The 12851-nt window shown below is 40.3% G+C and overlaps 1 protein-coding gene across 3 annotated transcripts in view; it reads left to right on the top strand.

Moving 5' to 3' along the window:
- Window positions 1–3811: 3811 nt before the first annotated feature.
- The window catches only part of dtnbp1a (dystrobrevin binding protein 1a), a 53781-nt gene continuing 44741 nt past the window's right edge, over window positions 3812–12851 (top strand). The window contains exons 1-5 of one of the 3 annotated variants that reach the window (XM_035434303.1): window positions 3812–4123; window positions 5197–5250; window positions 5404–5454; window positions 8226–8286; window positions 8949–9081. In XM_035434303.1, coding sequence (XP_035290194.1) covers window positions 4068–4123; window positions 5197–5250; window positions 5404–5454; window positions 8226–8286; window positions 8949–9081 — 355 coding nt within the window. In that variant the 5' untranslated portion in view covers window positions 3812–4067. The remainder of the gene's footprint in view (window positions 4124–5196; window positions 5251–5403; window positions 5455–8225; window positions 8287–8948; window positions 9082–12851) is intronic. The other 2 variants (XM_035434294.1, XM_035434312.1) reach the window with 2 other exon arrangements.

Genomic DNA, 12851 nt, shown 5'->3' with positions numbered 1-12851 from the left:
TATTCTAAGAACCAGGCTTGTCCTACTTAAAAGGGTGAGTTCAATGTTGAGAGGAACCATTCAGCACCCCAAAGGGTTATGACTACTGGAAACTGTATGTATGTAAGATGTTGCTTAATCTAGTTTTGTATAATAAATATTCCTGGAATTGATTGTGCATTGGAACAAGTAGTGTACAATACAGATCTACATTTTCTTTTACATTGCATAGTCTCTCTGGGTTATGTAAAACAGCCTCCCAAAAATGTCTGCTTTATGGTTTGTTCAGGTCATGGTATCGCTCAGAGCCGGTCTGAGAGAACATTTTATCTATTCTGTCATAACCTTTGATTCATATTGAAAGTATACTGTGTCTCTGCTGAAGAAAAGCCAAGCAGTTTTCATGGGCCAGTCTCTGATATAGAGACTTCAGTCTCAATGGATATCATATAGGAATTTGGTGCAGTGTGTATACAGAAACTCTTGTACCCTTGCAGCACAACCTTCCCTGGTATGCACATGCTGATGCAAGATGTACGTGTGCCTTGATGGATGTAAAGGTCACGTCTTCACATTCCAGGGTGCTCTGGGTGGGATGTTTTGACCCCTGACCTCACAAAGATTGGCGATAGCTCAGCTTTTACCTCTGTTGCTTCTCTTTCCAGTCCTGCAGAAACAAGGAGAAATCCAGTTTGGCAGAGCGGCAAGGGGGAAAGAAAGACAATTTCTCAACAACTGATGTGGTTGGCGTTCTGTACGTTGCCATACCTGGAACCTGTGACTACATCACAGAAGTTAATCTCTCTATCGTGGAAAGCTCATCGCAATGCCACTCCACAGAACTGATGAGGAGCAGGAAGCAACCGTATCATCAATCCTCAGATTTTATGCTTAATTTCTTATTCGTACTTTGAATTAAAAAAAACTGGTTGAAGCTTGGCAAGTAGTCTGCAGGGAAACAAATGATGAAAGCCAAACAGTGCACAGTTGCTATGCACAGCAAATCTAATAATGTAGGGTGGGACATACATTTGTCTTCAAATGAAAACAATTAAGTGTTGCGTTCTCAACCTCTGCTACAGAGTCTGTCTTTTTATGTTAGTGCTTCATTGTTGTGTCAGATGCATTTAATTCCTGCTGTATACACCAGGCTGGATTCAAATCACTATAGCTGCAGGAATGCATTTCTATCATTTCCCCAGGAAATATGAAACCAACATTTTCTCTACAGCAGCAAGATAAAGCCCCTCCCTCCACTGAATTTATATTTTTGGCCAAGCAGGCCCAGATGATGCAGGTGCTAACAGGAATGTCCAGTCAGCACCGTATGCACAGCTGCCAGCTTTAGAGATACTGGGAATGCTCCCTGCACTGACAGCTCAAAACACAAACAGAAGAACAAGCTCAGCACAAAACATGGTCATGAGTGTAATGAAAACATATATAGGTTACAGATCCTTTACTTTTTAGATCACATAGCAAATTCAATACTTCAAGTTGTTCTCATTACTGTGCAGCACACAGTGATATGATTTCTGTTGTTCTAGCTCTGTACTCCAGCACATTGGATTTTAAATAAAACAATCGGCCTCATTCACAAAACATTGCTTAAATTATTCTAACTTTTGTTCTTAAAAATGATCATACAGAAAAAAAACTATATGGGCTTCATGACACATGTGCAGACCTTTTTTTGTGTGTATCCCAGGTGTATCAGATGATGAATGCTGACTGGTAGTACATTTTATGCACAATCCTGTTCAAGTGATTAGCATAAGGAAACAAATACAGTTAAGAAAAAAAGATGAATGCTAAAATGTTCTTGGAAATGTTCTTACACACAGTTTATGATCAAATGTATTCATACACATGTTTTGAGAATGAGGCCCAATGAATATGAGGTAACATCCAGCTTTAATTTGAGGGTATTTACATCCATATTGGTGGTGATCCATTTAGGAATTACAGCTCATTTTATACATTGTTCCCCCATTGTATGGAAGTAAAAGTCATTGGACTATAGGCTTCTCAGCTGTTTTTTGGCCAACTGTGTATCTTTGCTTCATTAGTTCATGCACAAGAAAGCTAATAAAAGGCTTATATTCTTGTATTCTTGTCTTCATTGATGATTTGAATGTGACTGCTGATGGCAGCAGAAGGATGAATTCTGAAGTGTAAAGAAACATCTTATCTTCTCAGATCCAACCAAATACCTCAAGGCTCATTGGATGGTGATTCACCTTGCAGCAGGACAATGACTCCAAACATACTGCTAAAGCAACCAATGAGTTTTTCACAGCCAAAACTGGAATGTTCTTCAGGTACTGAAGATGGTTCCAGTACAGGCCTTACAGAGCATCACCAGGTAAGATACCCAGCATCTGGTTATGTCTATAGGTTAAGACTTCAAGCATTTTTTGAGTGCAAACAATCTGCAACCAAGTACTAAATGATGACTTCATTTTAGATTATGTCCATTTGTCCAATTACTTTTGTTCACTTAAAATGGGGGTACTATACTATGTATAAAAAGGGCTGTAATTCCTACGTGAAATTTCATCCAATATGAATGTAAATACCCTCAAATTAAAGCTGACAGTCAGCACTTTAAATTCATATTTATTGTTTCATTTCAAATCCAATGTGATTACACTTACACACTGCATTTGCTTAGCAGATTTACATGTCCAGGGCAAGTTACGCACAGTGCTGCACATATACATATTGCCTATTTATATTGCTGGGTGTACTAAAGGAGCTCAGGTGACATTCTTTTCTCATGACAACATGGGGCGACATAGCTCAGTAGGTAAGAGCGGTTGTCTGGCAGTCGGAGGGTTGCCGGTTCGATCCCCGCTCTGGGCGTGTCGGAGTGTCCCTAAGCAAGACACCTAACCCCTAACTGCTCTGGTGAATGAGAGGCATCAATTGTAAAGCGCTATATAAATGCAGTCCATTACAACAGCAGCAGTGTCTTTGCATCAGTTTTGAAGGCCTTATACGTTGATCATAACACTGCAGAAGATTTTTTAAAAAGGTTGATCAAAGGCCTCCATGTGTCCCATCCCCTCCTCAATAAACAATACACAGAAAGTAATGCATGTATGTTGACAGATGAAGATGGTGCTTCCTCAGCCTCCTATAGCCCTCAGGGATGCACCAATAGCAGTCTAACATTTGATCTAGTCAGCTAGTAACTAAAAGATAACGCTACTCTAATTTATGTTAATCACATTTTAGGTGATCACCAGGTCACTACAACTCTTTTTTTTAAATAATCATGTTAATCCAAGATGAAACACTTCTATGGAAGCAGTTTTTTTCTTCACACAAAATTTTAGCATTGAGATGCCTGCTGTTGTAGGCCTATAGCCTTACATTTCTATGCAGTCCCAGCTCATTAGAGTACTCCAATCCCTGTACCAGACATTCAGGGAGATCTGAATATGTCGATCAAGAGAGTTAGCTGAGCACCCAGCTACTCCTTATGGATATTCAGTAAACATTTGTGTTTATATAAAAAAATAAATATAAAGCTGGGTCAATGTGATTCTGCATTGGGAACACGTACGCTTTAAAGATAGTTAAGACCGTTACTGTCTCCTAATTAAAACAAGAAATTCAATAAAAATGCATTACGGTGTATGTCAGTGACCACATATATTTGCTATTTCCATGAATCTCCTCAAGGAACATTTTTCTCGCCCAATCCGCTTATGTAACCCTGAGAACACGAACGCTACAAAACAGGCAAACACCGTCCAACAACAATTGCATTTAGGACCAGCCAGAAATGCTTCAGTATGGAAGGCGGTGCCTAATGCTCACGTGACAGAAGCAGGAAGTTAACGGGAAAAGGTCATATGTGAAACGACGACAGGATCTCGTGAAAAAGATGGGCTTTCACTTGTCAGAAATGGATATTTATCACTAGGAGTCAAGCGGGACCATCTAAAAAGTCAGTCTTTTATCTTAAGTGAAATTAAAGCAAAGTGGCAGTAGCTGTAACGGGCACAAAGGAAACTTTAATTGCATAGATAGAAACTAGGCGGCCAGTTTGCAAATAAGAAAGAAAAACGGAACTGAAGATGTTCGAGAATTTCAGAGAAAGGTTGCAGACGGCGCATCAAGATTTTACTACTGGGTTAGTATATAAATGTGTTGTCCGCTTCGTAGCCTAAATCCTGGATTGCTTTTCGCCATCGTCATGTGTCGCATATTACAGTAGTTTGCGTCAGCTATCGTGCTTAGTTTGCACAAGTTAGCACAAGCCGATGCGTATGTTTTGCTAGCTATGTTTCACTGAAGGTAACTTCAAAACTAGCAAACTATCTTCCAGATATGTTTGTAACTAACGATACTAACGTTAGTTTAGTAAGCTGGTTCGCTAGCTTGCAGAGTTGAAAATGAGGACCATGGTCATGAAGTCAAAGTTAATCAAATTACGATAGCCATCTATTTTAAGTTGCACATCAGTAAGGTGAAAGTATCGATACAGATTATTACGTATATTTTAGTGAGCTGCATTTATCCAGCTGACGTTACATAGCACTAGCTACTGGCCAAATCAGCAACGTCGTTTGATATGCAAAAATATATATTATATTGGCTAGCTGATAAAGAGGATTAGCAAACTCTGATGTTATCCTTCTAGATAACCTGTTGTGAAGCAAAAATTAAATCTCTATTTCTATAGACCAGAAAATATACGCCAACTAATGTGACTTAGTTATATTACATACTGTAAAGTCGCAACGACCGTTTCTCATAATCCTTCTCATTATCATATTGCATTTTTAGTCATGTAGAGTTGTCATGTGAATTTCATAGGTCTAGGTTAATTAGCTAGCTAGCTATCATTCATCTTTGTTTCAGTGTGCTAGTGATACGAGTAAAGGCCGCATTCATTTCGTATTAAACATTTCTAATATACATCCACTAATTAACTAACAAATAATCTTAACCCCGAATAAAAACTTAAATGTTTTTCAAACTGAATAATAATGGTGGCATTTAAAATTGGAAGGTTTCGGAATGTTTGCTCTCTAGGAATTGCATAGACGATGAAATGCTTGTAAATAACAACTGAGTTTATACAGTACTACATTTATTGGTTCCATTCCTGACTGACAAATATTTAATGGGATCGCTAAATTTAAAAGCTTGCTATCCAATGCTTTAGTACCTACTCATATCCAATTATTTGGAAAATTTCAGGATAAAGACGCTGAGTGACAAATCGAAGGAGGCCAAAATAAAGAAGAATCAGAGGTACAGTATGCACTGGGGAGTTTACTATCCAAACAGATTTGGCTATACAGGAAGAAACACGATCCAAAGAAATTGTTTATACAGTGCTGTTTTGTTTCATCCTTTTCATGTTAACTCCTGTTCATAAACTCTGTCTTCTGTGCTTTGCCACAGGAGAGAAGACAATCTTCCACATTTTTCAGCTGGAGTAGAACTACTCAGCCGGTATGTTTATAACAGAAACAGTGCATCTTCAATGTAAAACTTTTATAACCGCGTTTCAGAAACAAAACATGACATCAGTGTTTCATTAAAATATTAATTATAGGTTCCATTCATAATTTGGCGCATATCTAAACATACTGGAACAGACTCCGTAATTCATGAATAGTTCATGATGACTTGGCCAATGTATTATTACTGCACTTTTCACCTAAAACAAAAAAGAACAAACATGACTATCATTTTTCTCAGACTTGCCAAAAAACAATTACAATATTGTTGTTTATTAAATAACTTGCATTATTTATATGCTGAGCAGATAACCTTGTTTCGGTGCAAATGGCATACTCTTTGGACAAAGCCTAATCTTTGGATTTCTTTGTCATGATACCTCACTCTGTAAATGTTAGACTTTTCTGGCGTTGAGTGCACTATTGGGAATTTCCACAGTCATTGTTGTTTGGGTATGGCATTTTATATTGTTGCTTACTCTGGAAAAAAAAAATACACTTATTTGGTGATGGTGCTGGGAAATTTGTTAGATAAATACTGTATACTTTATTGCTTATCTCTTTGGTTGTTTGTGTGTGTGCACACACCAGGAGCTGCAGAAGGGCTGATCCAGCTTGTGCAGTCTTCACTGAGACAGTGAGCAGACGGGTGTCACTACCTCCCTTGCTTAGCGAAATTCAGAGATATTCTGACATCAGCATTTGTGTTGGCCAGTGTTATCTGCCACATGGTGTCTAGCTGTTAGAATCCACAAGAACCTGTGAAATTGAAAACATGTGGAATTGAGAGTACTAGGCCTTACTGGTCCAAAGTGAGTTTCCACTGCGTCACTCTATCCGGTTTCACAAAGAACTGCATTTGCTTGCAAGTGTTTCTTAATTCAGGTTTTGGTGAAGTACTACACGTTTGTGAATGTTGCAGATGAAACCTTGGTAATCATGTAATCCTTAAATTAGAAATGGAAATTGCCTGAAATTGAACAAGCTTGTACCCATAGACAATGCTGTCTAAGTATTTGGACAGTCCTACCCTAAAATGGGATATTTACAGACTGAACTGTAATTAGATGTCTTTGGATGAAATCAGAGGAAACATACAATGTCTAATATCTTTTTTTGACTTCCTAAAGTGGTGCACTTTGTTAAGCTGGATCACCTTTTTAGGAAAAAAGGCATTGTTTTGCTGTCTTTCTCATATACTGTAACTCTAATGGGTTTTCTTGTTTTTATTCTCATTCATGGAAGATGCTGTGTGACAATTTATTTGTAAATGGTGCTATATAAATGCATATTGATGGATTGATTGAAGATATCCTATATTTTTAACCCCAAAATGAATCACATAATGACTTTGAGTTGAAAAAACTTTCTAAGAAAAATAAAGCAGTGGGCTTATTTGGAACAAACATGGTACAGCACACCAAAGATCAAACCGCACTTTTTTTGTTTAAAAAATAATAATGGCTTCTCCCTTGACCATTTTGTTAAAATTGGGTTGTAAAAAAAATTGTAATCAGTTTAATGACAAAAACCTTGCGTATCTAAGAAATAATGGGATTTTATGGTATGCTTCGTAATTTCATAAAATTTCACTATATTTCTGGGGTATAGTATTTTCCAAATATTTTGTTGTTTTGTGTGACGTGTCAAGGTTAAGCAATTCTGTCATGGGGATTACCTATAGTGGTTGGTTATCAATAAATAAAGAAAAAGTGGCAATAGAGTAGCAAATATTCTTTCAGGGGATTGCTTATCAAGGTGCTACAATCTCCTGGTTTCTGTCCCTGTCAGTAGTTAATCGTGTTTTTGTCATTGTGGAGTCAGACATAATTAATTGGTTGGAACATTGCTGTATTTAGTACTAAACATGTGGGAGGCTGGTTGCACTTTGCAGATGATCCCTAATGCTTAGGATGTGGTGCTTAGGGGCTTTAGCTGAGGAAGGAAAATATCTAAAAAAGAAAGAAGTGAATAGACTCATTATCAGACAATACTGCCACTCCAGTGGCGATCAGACAAAAGCGATCTGTTAGCAGTACAAAGCTTAACACATGGTTTTCAAGTTAGGGCTGTGTTAACAGCATGCAGCCTGAGCAATAAGCAGCCACCCATTTGCAGGTATCGTCTTTATTTTAATGTCACTCTTTAAGGTTTTTTGTTTGTTTGTAGATTTCATGATTATATTTGACAAGACGTAATGAAAAATATCATAGGCCATATACAGTGAGCACCTAATGTTTGGGACAAAGGCATTTTTTCTTGATTTCGCTCTACTCCACAATTATGTATAAAAAGTTATTATTAGTTATGTTATTTCCATATGGTGAAACCATAATGTATTAAAATACCCTTTAATCAACGCTGAGAATCTGCTTTAACCACATATGAATTGTTTGATTACAATTCTCAAATTATGGAGGGCAGAGTCAAATCAAGAAAAAATAGTCTATTTCCCAAACTTTGTGGAGCTCATGATATCATATAGGTCTTGTTTGATAAAACAAAGCATTCAAGAGACATTTTTTTTGTTTACAGAATAATTGTACACGTTCTATTCCTCACTGGTTATATTATATATCTGTTTCTGTTGCCCTCTCTCTCTGTCTTATGTAAGTTAATGACAGTAAATGGTTGGATAACCAGTGTTCTTAACTGGAGTCATCTGCCCTGTGTATCATCTTTTTTACTGTTGTGTAACTAAGAGCAGCTCCTGCATTACTTGATATGCTCCTGAGTTGAGGGTGCCTTTGCTTCATTTCACAGGTATGAAGACACTTGGGTGACTCTCCACAAAAAAACGAAAGAATGTGCTAAAGTAGCAGAGGTGGGTATTCTTCATAATCTGTGCCTTTCATGCTTCTTGTAACAGACCACATGCACACACAATGGCAGCATGGTTTAAGTACGAGGGGCTAACGTGTATTGACCAGGTTTAAGATATTGAAAATGTAAGTGAAATAAAGAATTATGCATCTGAAACGTCTGTCTATTGGTCGCGTCAGATTTGGGCCAAGTGTTTGCTGAAACACCCCATATGTACAGTATTACCATAACCATGGCGTATTGCGAACCCAGCTGAAAGCTGTTGGTACCTTGAGATCTGTGGTGGCGGGAGAGACTGGACTTTGAGCCACACGGTCTAGAGAGGAAGATAATTTATCTGTTATCCAATAGTGTAGTGTCTAGAATGCACCTTACCCTGCATATTTGTGCAGTACATCTATGCCATATAAAAAGTATCTGAAGTGAGAACTATGAATGATTTCTTAAATGTCAGCAGCCACTTAAAGACATCTTGACCCAAACTTATTTGTTCTATAAGATTCATAAAACCTGGGTGAAAACCCTCTTTTTCCCAATACAAGTTTTAAGTGACATCCTTTTCCCATTGACTTTTGTATCACAAGATTTTGATACTGCCAGGCCATGTTTCGGGCCTGGGTAACGGGTAGTGCTGGTAACCCTGCCCTTTCCTCCCTTGGCCAGGCAGCTGACGGGGAGGTGGTCATGCTCTCTGCCCATTGGGAGAGGAGACGGGCTGCGCTGGTGGAGCTACAGGAGCAGCTGCAGCAGATCCCTGCCTTCCTCACCGATCTGAAGTCCATGACGTCGCGCATTGGTGAGTCTCAGCCTTACAGTATGTATGGGTGAGTCTCAGCCTCGTGTATGGGGGAGTCTCAGCCTCGTGTATGGGTGAGTCTCAGCCTCGTGTATGGGGGAGTCTCAGCCTTACAGTATGTATGGGGGAGTCTCAGCCTCGTGTATGGGGGAGTCTCAGCCTCGTGTATGGGTGAGTCTCAGCCTCGTGTATGGGGGAGTCTCAGCCTTACAGTATGTATGGGGGAGTCTCAGCCTCATGTATGGGGGAGTCTCAGCCTCGTGTATGGGGGAGTCTCAGCCTCGTGTATGGGTGAGTCTCAGCCTCGTGTATGGGTGAGTCTCAGCCTCGTGTATGGGTGAGTCTCAGTCTCGTGTATGGGTGAGTCTCAGCCTCGTGTATGGGTGAGTCTCAGCCTCGTGTATGGGAGAGTCTCAGCCTCGTGTATGGGTGAGTCTCAGCCTCGTGTATGGGTGAGTCTCGGCTTCGTGTATGGGTGAGTCTCAGCCTCGTGTATGGGTGAGTCTCGGCTTCGTGTATGGGTGAGTCTCAGCCTTGTGTATGGGGGAGTCTCAGCCTCGTGTATGGGGGAGTCTCAGCCTCGTGTATGGGAGAGTCTCAGCCTCGTGTATGGGTGAGTCTCAGCCTCGTGTATGGGTGAGTCTCAGTCTCGTGTATGGGAGAGTCTCAGCCTTGTGTATGGGAGAGTCTCAGCCTTGTGTATGGGAGAGTCTCAGCCTTGTGTATGGGAGGGTCTCAGCCTCGTGTATGGGGGAGTCTCAGCCTCGTGTATGGGAGAGTCTCAGCCTAGTGTATGGAGGAGTCTCAGCCTCGTGTATGAGGGAGTCTCAGCCTTGTGTATGGGGGAGTCTCAGGTCCAGTATTCTCCCCATTACATGGGCGGTGTCTCAGCTTGCTCAACCAGCATGTCTGCATGTTATAGTGCTTGCCAGAGAAAATAAGTGAGGTGTGAAGGTGAGTGCTTTATACAGGAGGCCCTGGGGCTGGACCAGAATGTGTCATCTTGTTTTTGTTATGCAAGTACTCTTCATATTTCGGTTGCTGCTCTGCTCCAGCTTTGTCGGCTGTGTTCCGACAGGGGACTCTCTTTTCACCTTGAGAGACCCCCTCAAAGCAGGCCGGCTTGCTCTTGCTGGCGGTGCTGTCTGGCCCAGATCGATGGGAGGGGCCCTTACAGCTGCCTCGCACTAACACAGTCTGGCACGACCAGTGGGGCATTTTCACAGGATTAGCCACACTCCAAGAAGCCATCAGAAACCATCAGCATGTCCCGCTATTTTACCTCTTCTCTTTACTTCACTGACCAATGCACAGCTGGGAAGAGCTTCTTTGTTACAGTTTAAAACATACACCGGTAACACAGCACAAATCTAATGCATGAACAGTATGCCTTTGTCCATTCATTCCAGTGTTAGAAATATATAGTGGATATTTAAGCCTCCGCCCGTCTGCTTGATTAGTCAGGTAGTGCTGATGTAGTCCAGATTCAAAAAGACCCCCTTTTTCGGAAAGGTTTATGTTCAAATCAGACGCTCTACAGATATTCCTCCATGAGCGTTTCTCTCTGATGTTTCTGTTGGGGAGTCTGAGCATCTCCTGCAGTGCATCATGTGGTCATCAGGCTGTGCAGCTGAGTGTGACAGAGCCAGTGATGAGGCTCTATAATAACACTTCACTGTGGTGCCATCGCAGTCCAGCTGCAGCGTAGTGTGGATGTTGGGTTACTGGGCTCAACACCAGAAAGCTGTGGATTTTAATCAATGGTAGTGCTGTTGTACCGCTGAGTGACGCCTTCAGCTTAATTTGCTTCAGTGTGAGTCCAGCTGTGTAAATGGATATTTAACCATTGACCTAAGCCTGGTAAATAGATATATTCTGAGCTGCGTAAGCTGCCATGGCTACTGGGGTCTGCTGAGCGAATGAGTAAAACCAATGAATGAATATCTTACCAGCGATGCTCATGGCTAGTGTGGTTTTAGTTCATTTAAAAACAGGGTAATTGGAGGGCATGTCAGATTTAGTTTACATGTATAAATGCAGGGGGCCTTTTCTGGGTCAGTGAGATTCATTCTGTAAAACACGTGTAACTCCAGGCAGCTTCCTCACACAGTTATTTAAGAGTGACCTCTGTGTGGAAAGCAGAGCTGTCCTGTCCTTAAAGACTCCCTGCAGATGTATGAGCCCTGTGCCAGCGTGTGCTCACAGACCTCAGTCAGACCACGCCTCTGTGCTTAGTCTCGTTTTTAAGGGGCTAAACCTGAATGGAAAAGCCAGTGAAATATTTTAAAGATTTTAAAGCCTGTGAAATTTATATTTGATACGATCTTATGCTATAAATTCTCAACAAATGTTATATATTATGTATATTATGTATATTTATGTACTAGTAATGAACTGTGAAAACAGTGCACTTTATAGCTTTCGTTTCTTTGTTCATTTATACAACAGTCTGTTCTATTGAATAAATTCATTTTAGTAAATTGATCAAAAATGCAGTTTTGTGTGCCTAAATGTTTGAATATCAACATTTGCATAGTGCTTTTCTCTATTACAGGTTTATGTTCCTGTTTGTAGCAGAAGTGTGTGTGTGGAATTTAACATTGAATGGAGCCTTTATTCCTGTGTGTAGGTGAAATATGCGTGAATTTCGATATTTGGACAGAGCTGCTCTCTTGCATGGCTGCTCCATGTGTTCAGGAGTGTGACGATGATGTGGTGGAGGGACGGAATCAGGAGGCTGACAGCTGGGGCATCTGGTTTGATGTTGTGAGCTGACGGGACTCTGAATCTGTAGTTCTGTGCTGTGGATGTGCAGCGCCTTTTTGTGCAGCACCGTTCAACTGGTCAGGCTTTGAGCTCCAGTGGAAATGTACACGGAGATTCTGTCTGCTTGTTAAAGTAGCCCTTAGTAATTTGGGAAGTCCCTTAGTCTGAATATCAAGCTGTTTAAAAAAAAAAGATCTGTCACACAGATTACTTTGTCATACCATGTTTTTGGTGTTTTGTGGTCAGAAATATCTGTCTGCCTTTAGTCGGTAGAAATGTTGTGGTTTGTTGCAGTGTTTATTTCCTCCACTAGAGGGCGGCTGAGTTCACGCTTTTCCAATATCTTGATAAATTTCAGAAAATATTAAATGGCCTTCATGTCTGTACTTGTTTTTTTTAAACATAATTACAGGCAATTTGATGGACAGAATATGTATTGCAGCTGCATACATCAATCTAAATCTGAGGGCCTATTATACATTCTATTATATATAGAAGTTGCGGTCTGCTAAAATGGAATCATTTTGGCAAAGCAAACTATTTATGTACTGTCAGTGCTATAAAATGGAACCTGCTACATCTCTTTTAGTAACACTTCCCTATTTTGGATAGCTGTGCCTGTCTGTAGGCAGATGTTTCTCTAAAAGGCTTGTGAGTGGCTGTCTGCGAAGCATCTGATTCTCAGAAATGTACTACAACTGTGTTTTCCATCACTGCTGTGTCTCTGGTGTCTGATAGTTGTAATATAGGTGGTGTATGTGTATTGCTCACTGATTTGTTAAACCAGGCCTTTTAGTTTTAATGGGCCACACATTGTATCAGTTCTTTCTTGCACCTGTTCTCTAGTTTGCTTCATAAATAGTCAATTATCTGGAGAATGAAGTCGTAGATTCTGGGTCAGATTTGATTTGAATTGTTATTTGTGGCATTTTAAAATATGTGTAGTGGTTTCAGCCTGGGAGTGGTTCTTCCCACTGTCTTTTGGTCAGACACGATTGCCTTGT

The sequence above is a fragment of the Anguilla anguilla genome, chromosome 1 (genome assembly GCF_013347855.1).
Source record: "Anguilla anguilla isolate fAngAng1 chromosome 1, fAngAng1.pri, whole genome shotgun sequence".
Classification (NCBI taxonomy): domain Eukaryota; kingdom Metazoa; phylum Chordata; class Actinopteri; order Anguilliformes; family Anguillidae; genus Anguilla; species Anguilla anguilla.
This window is presented reverse-complemented; position numbering and strand designations above follow the sequence as displayed.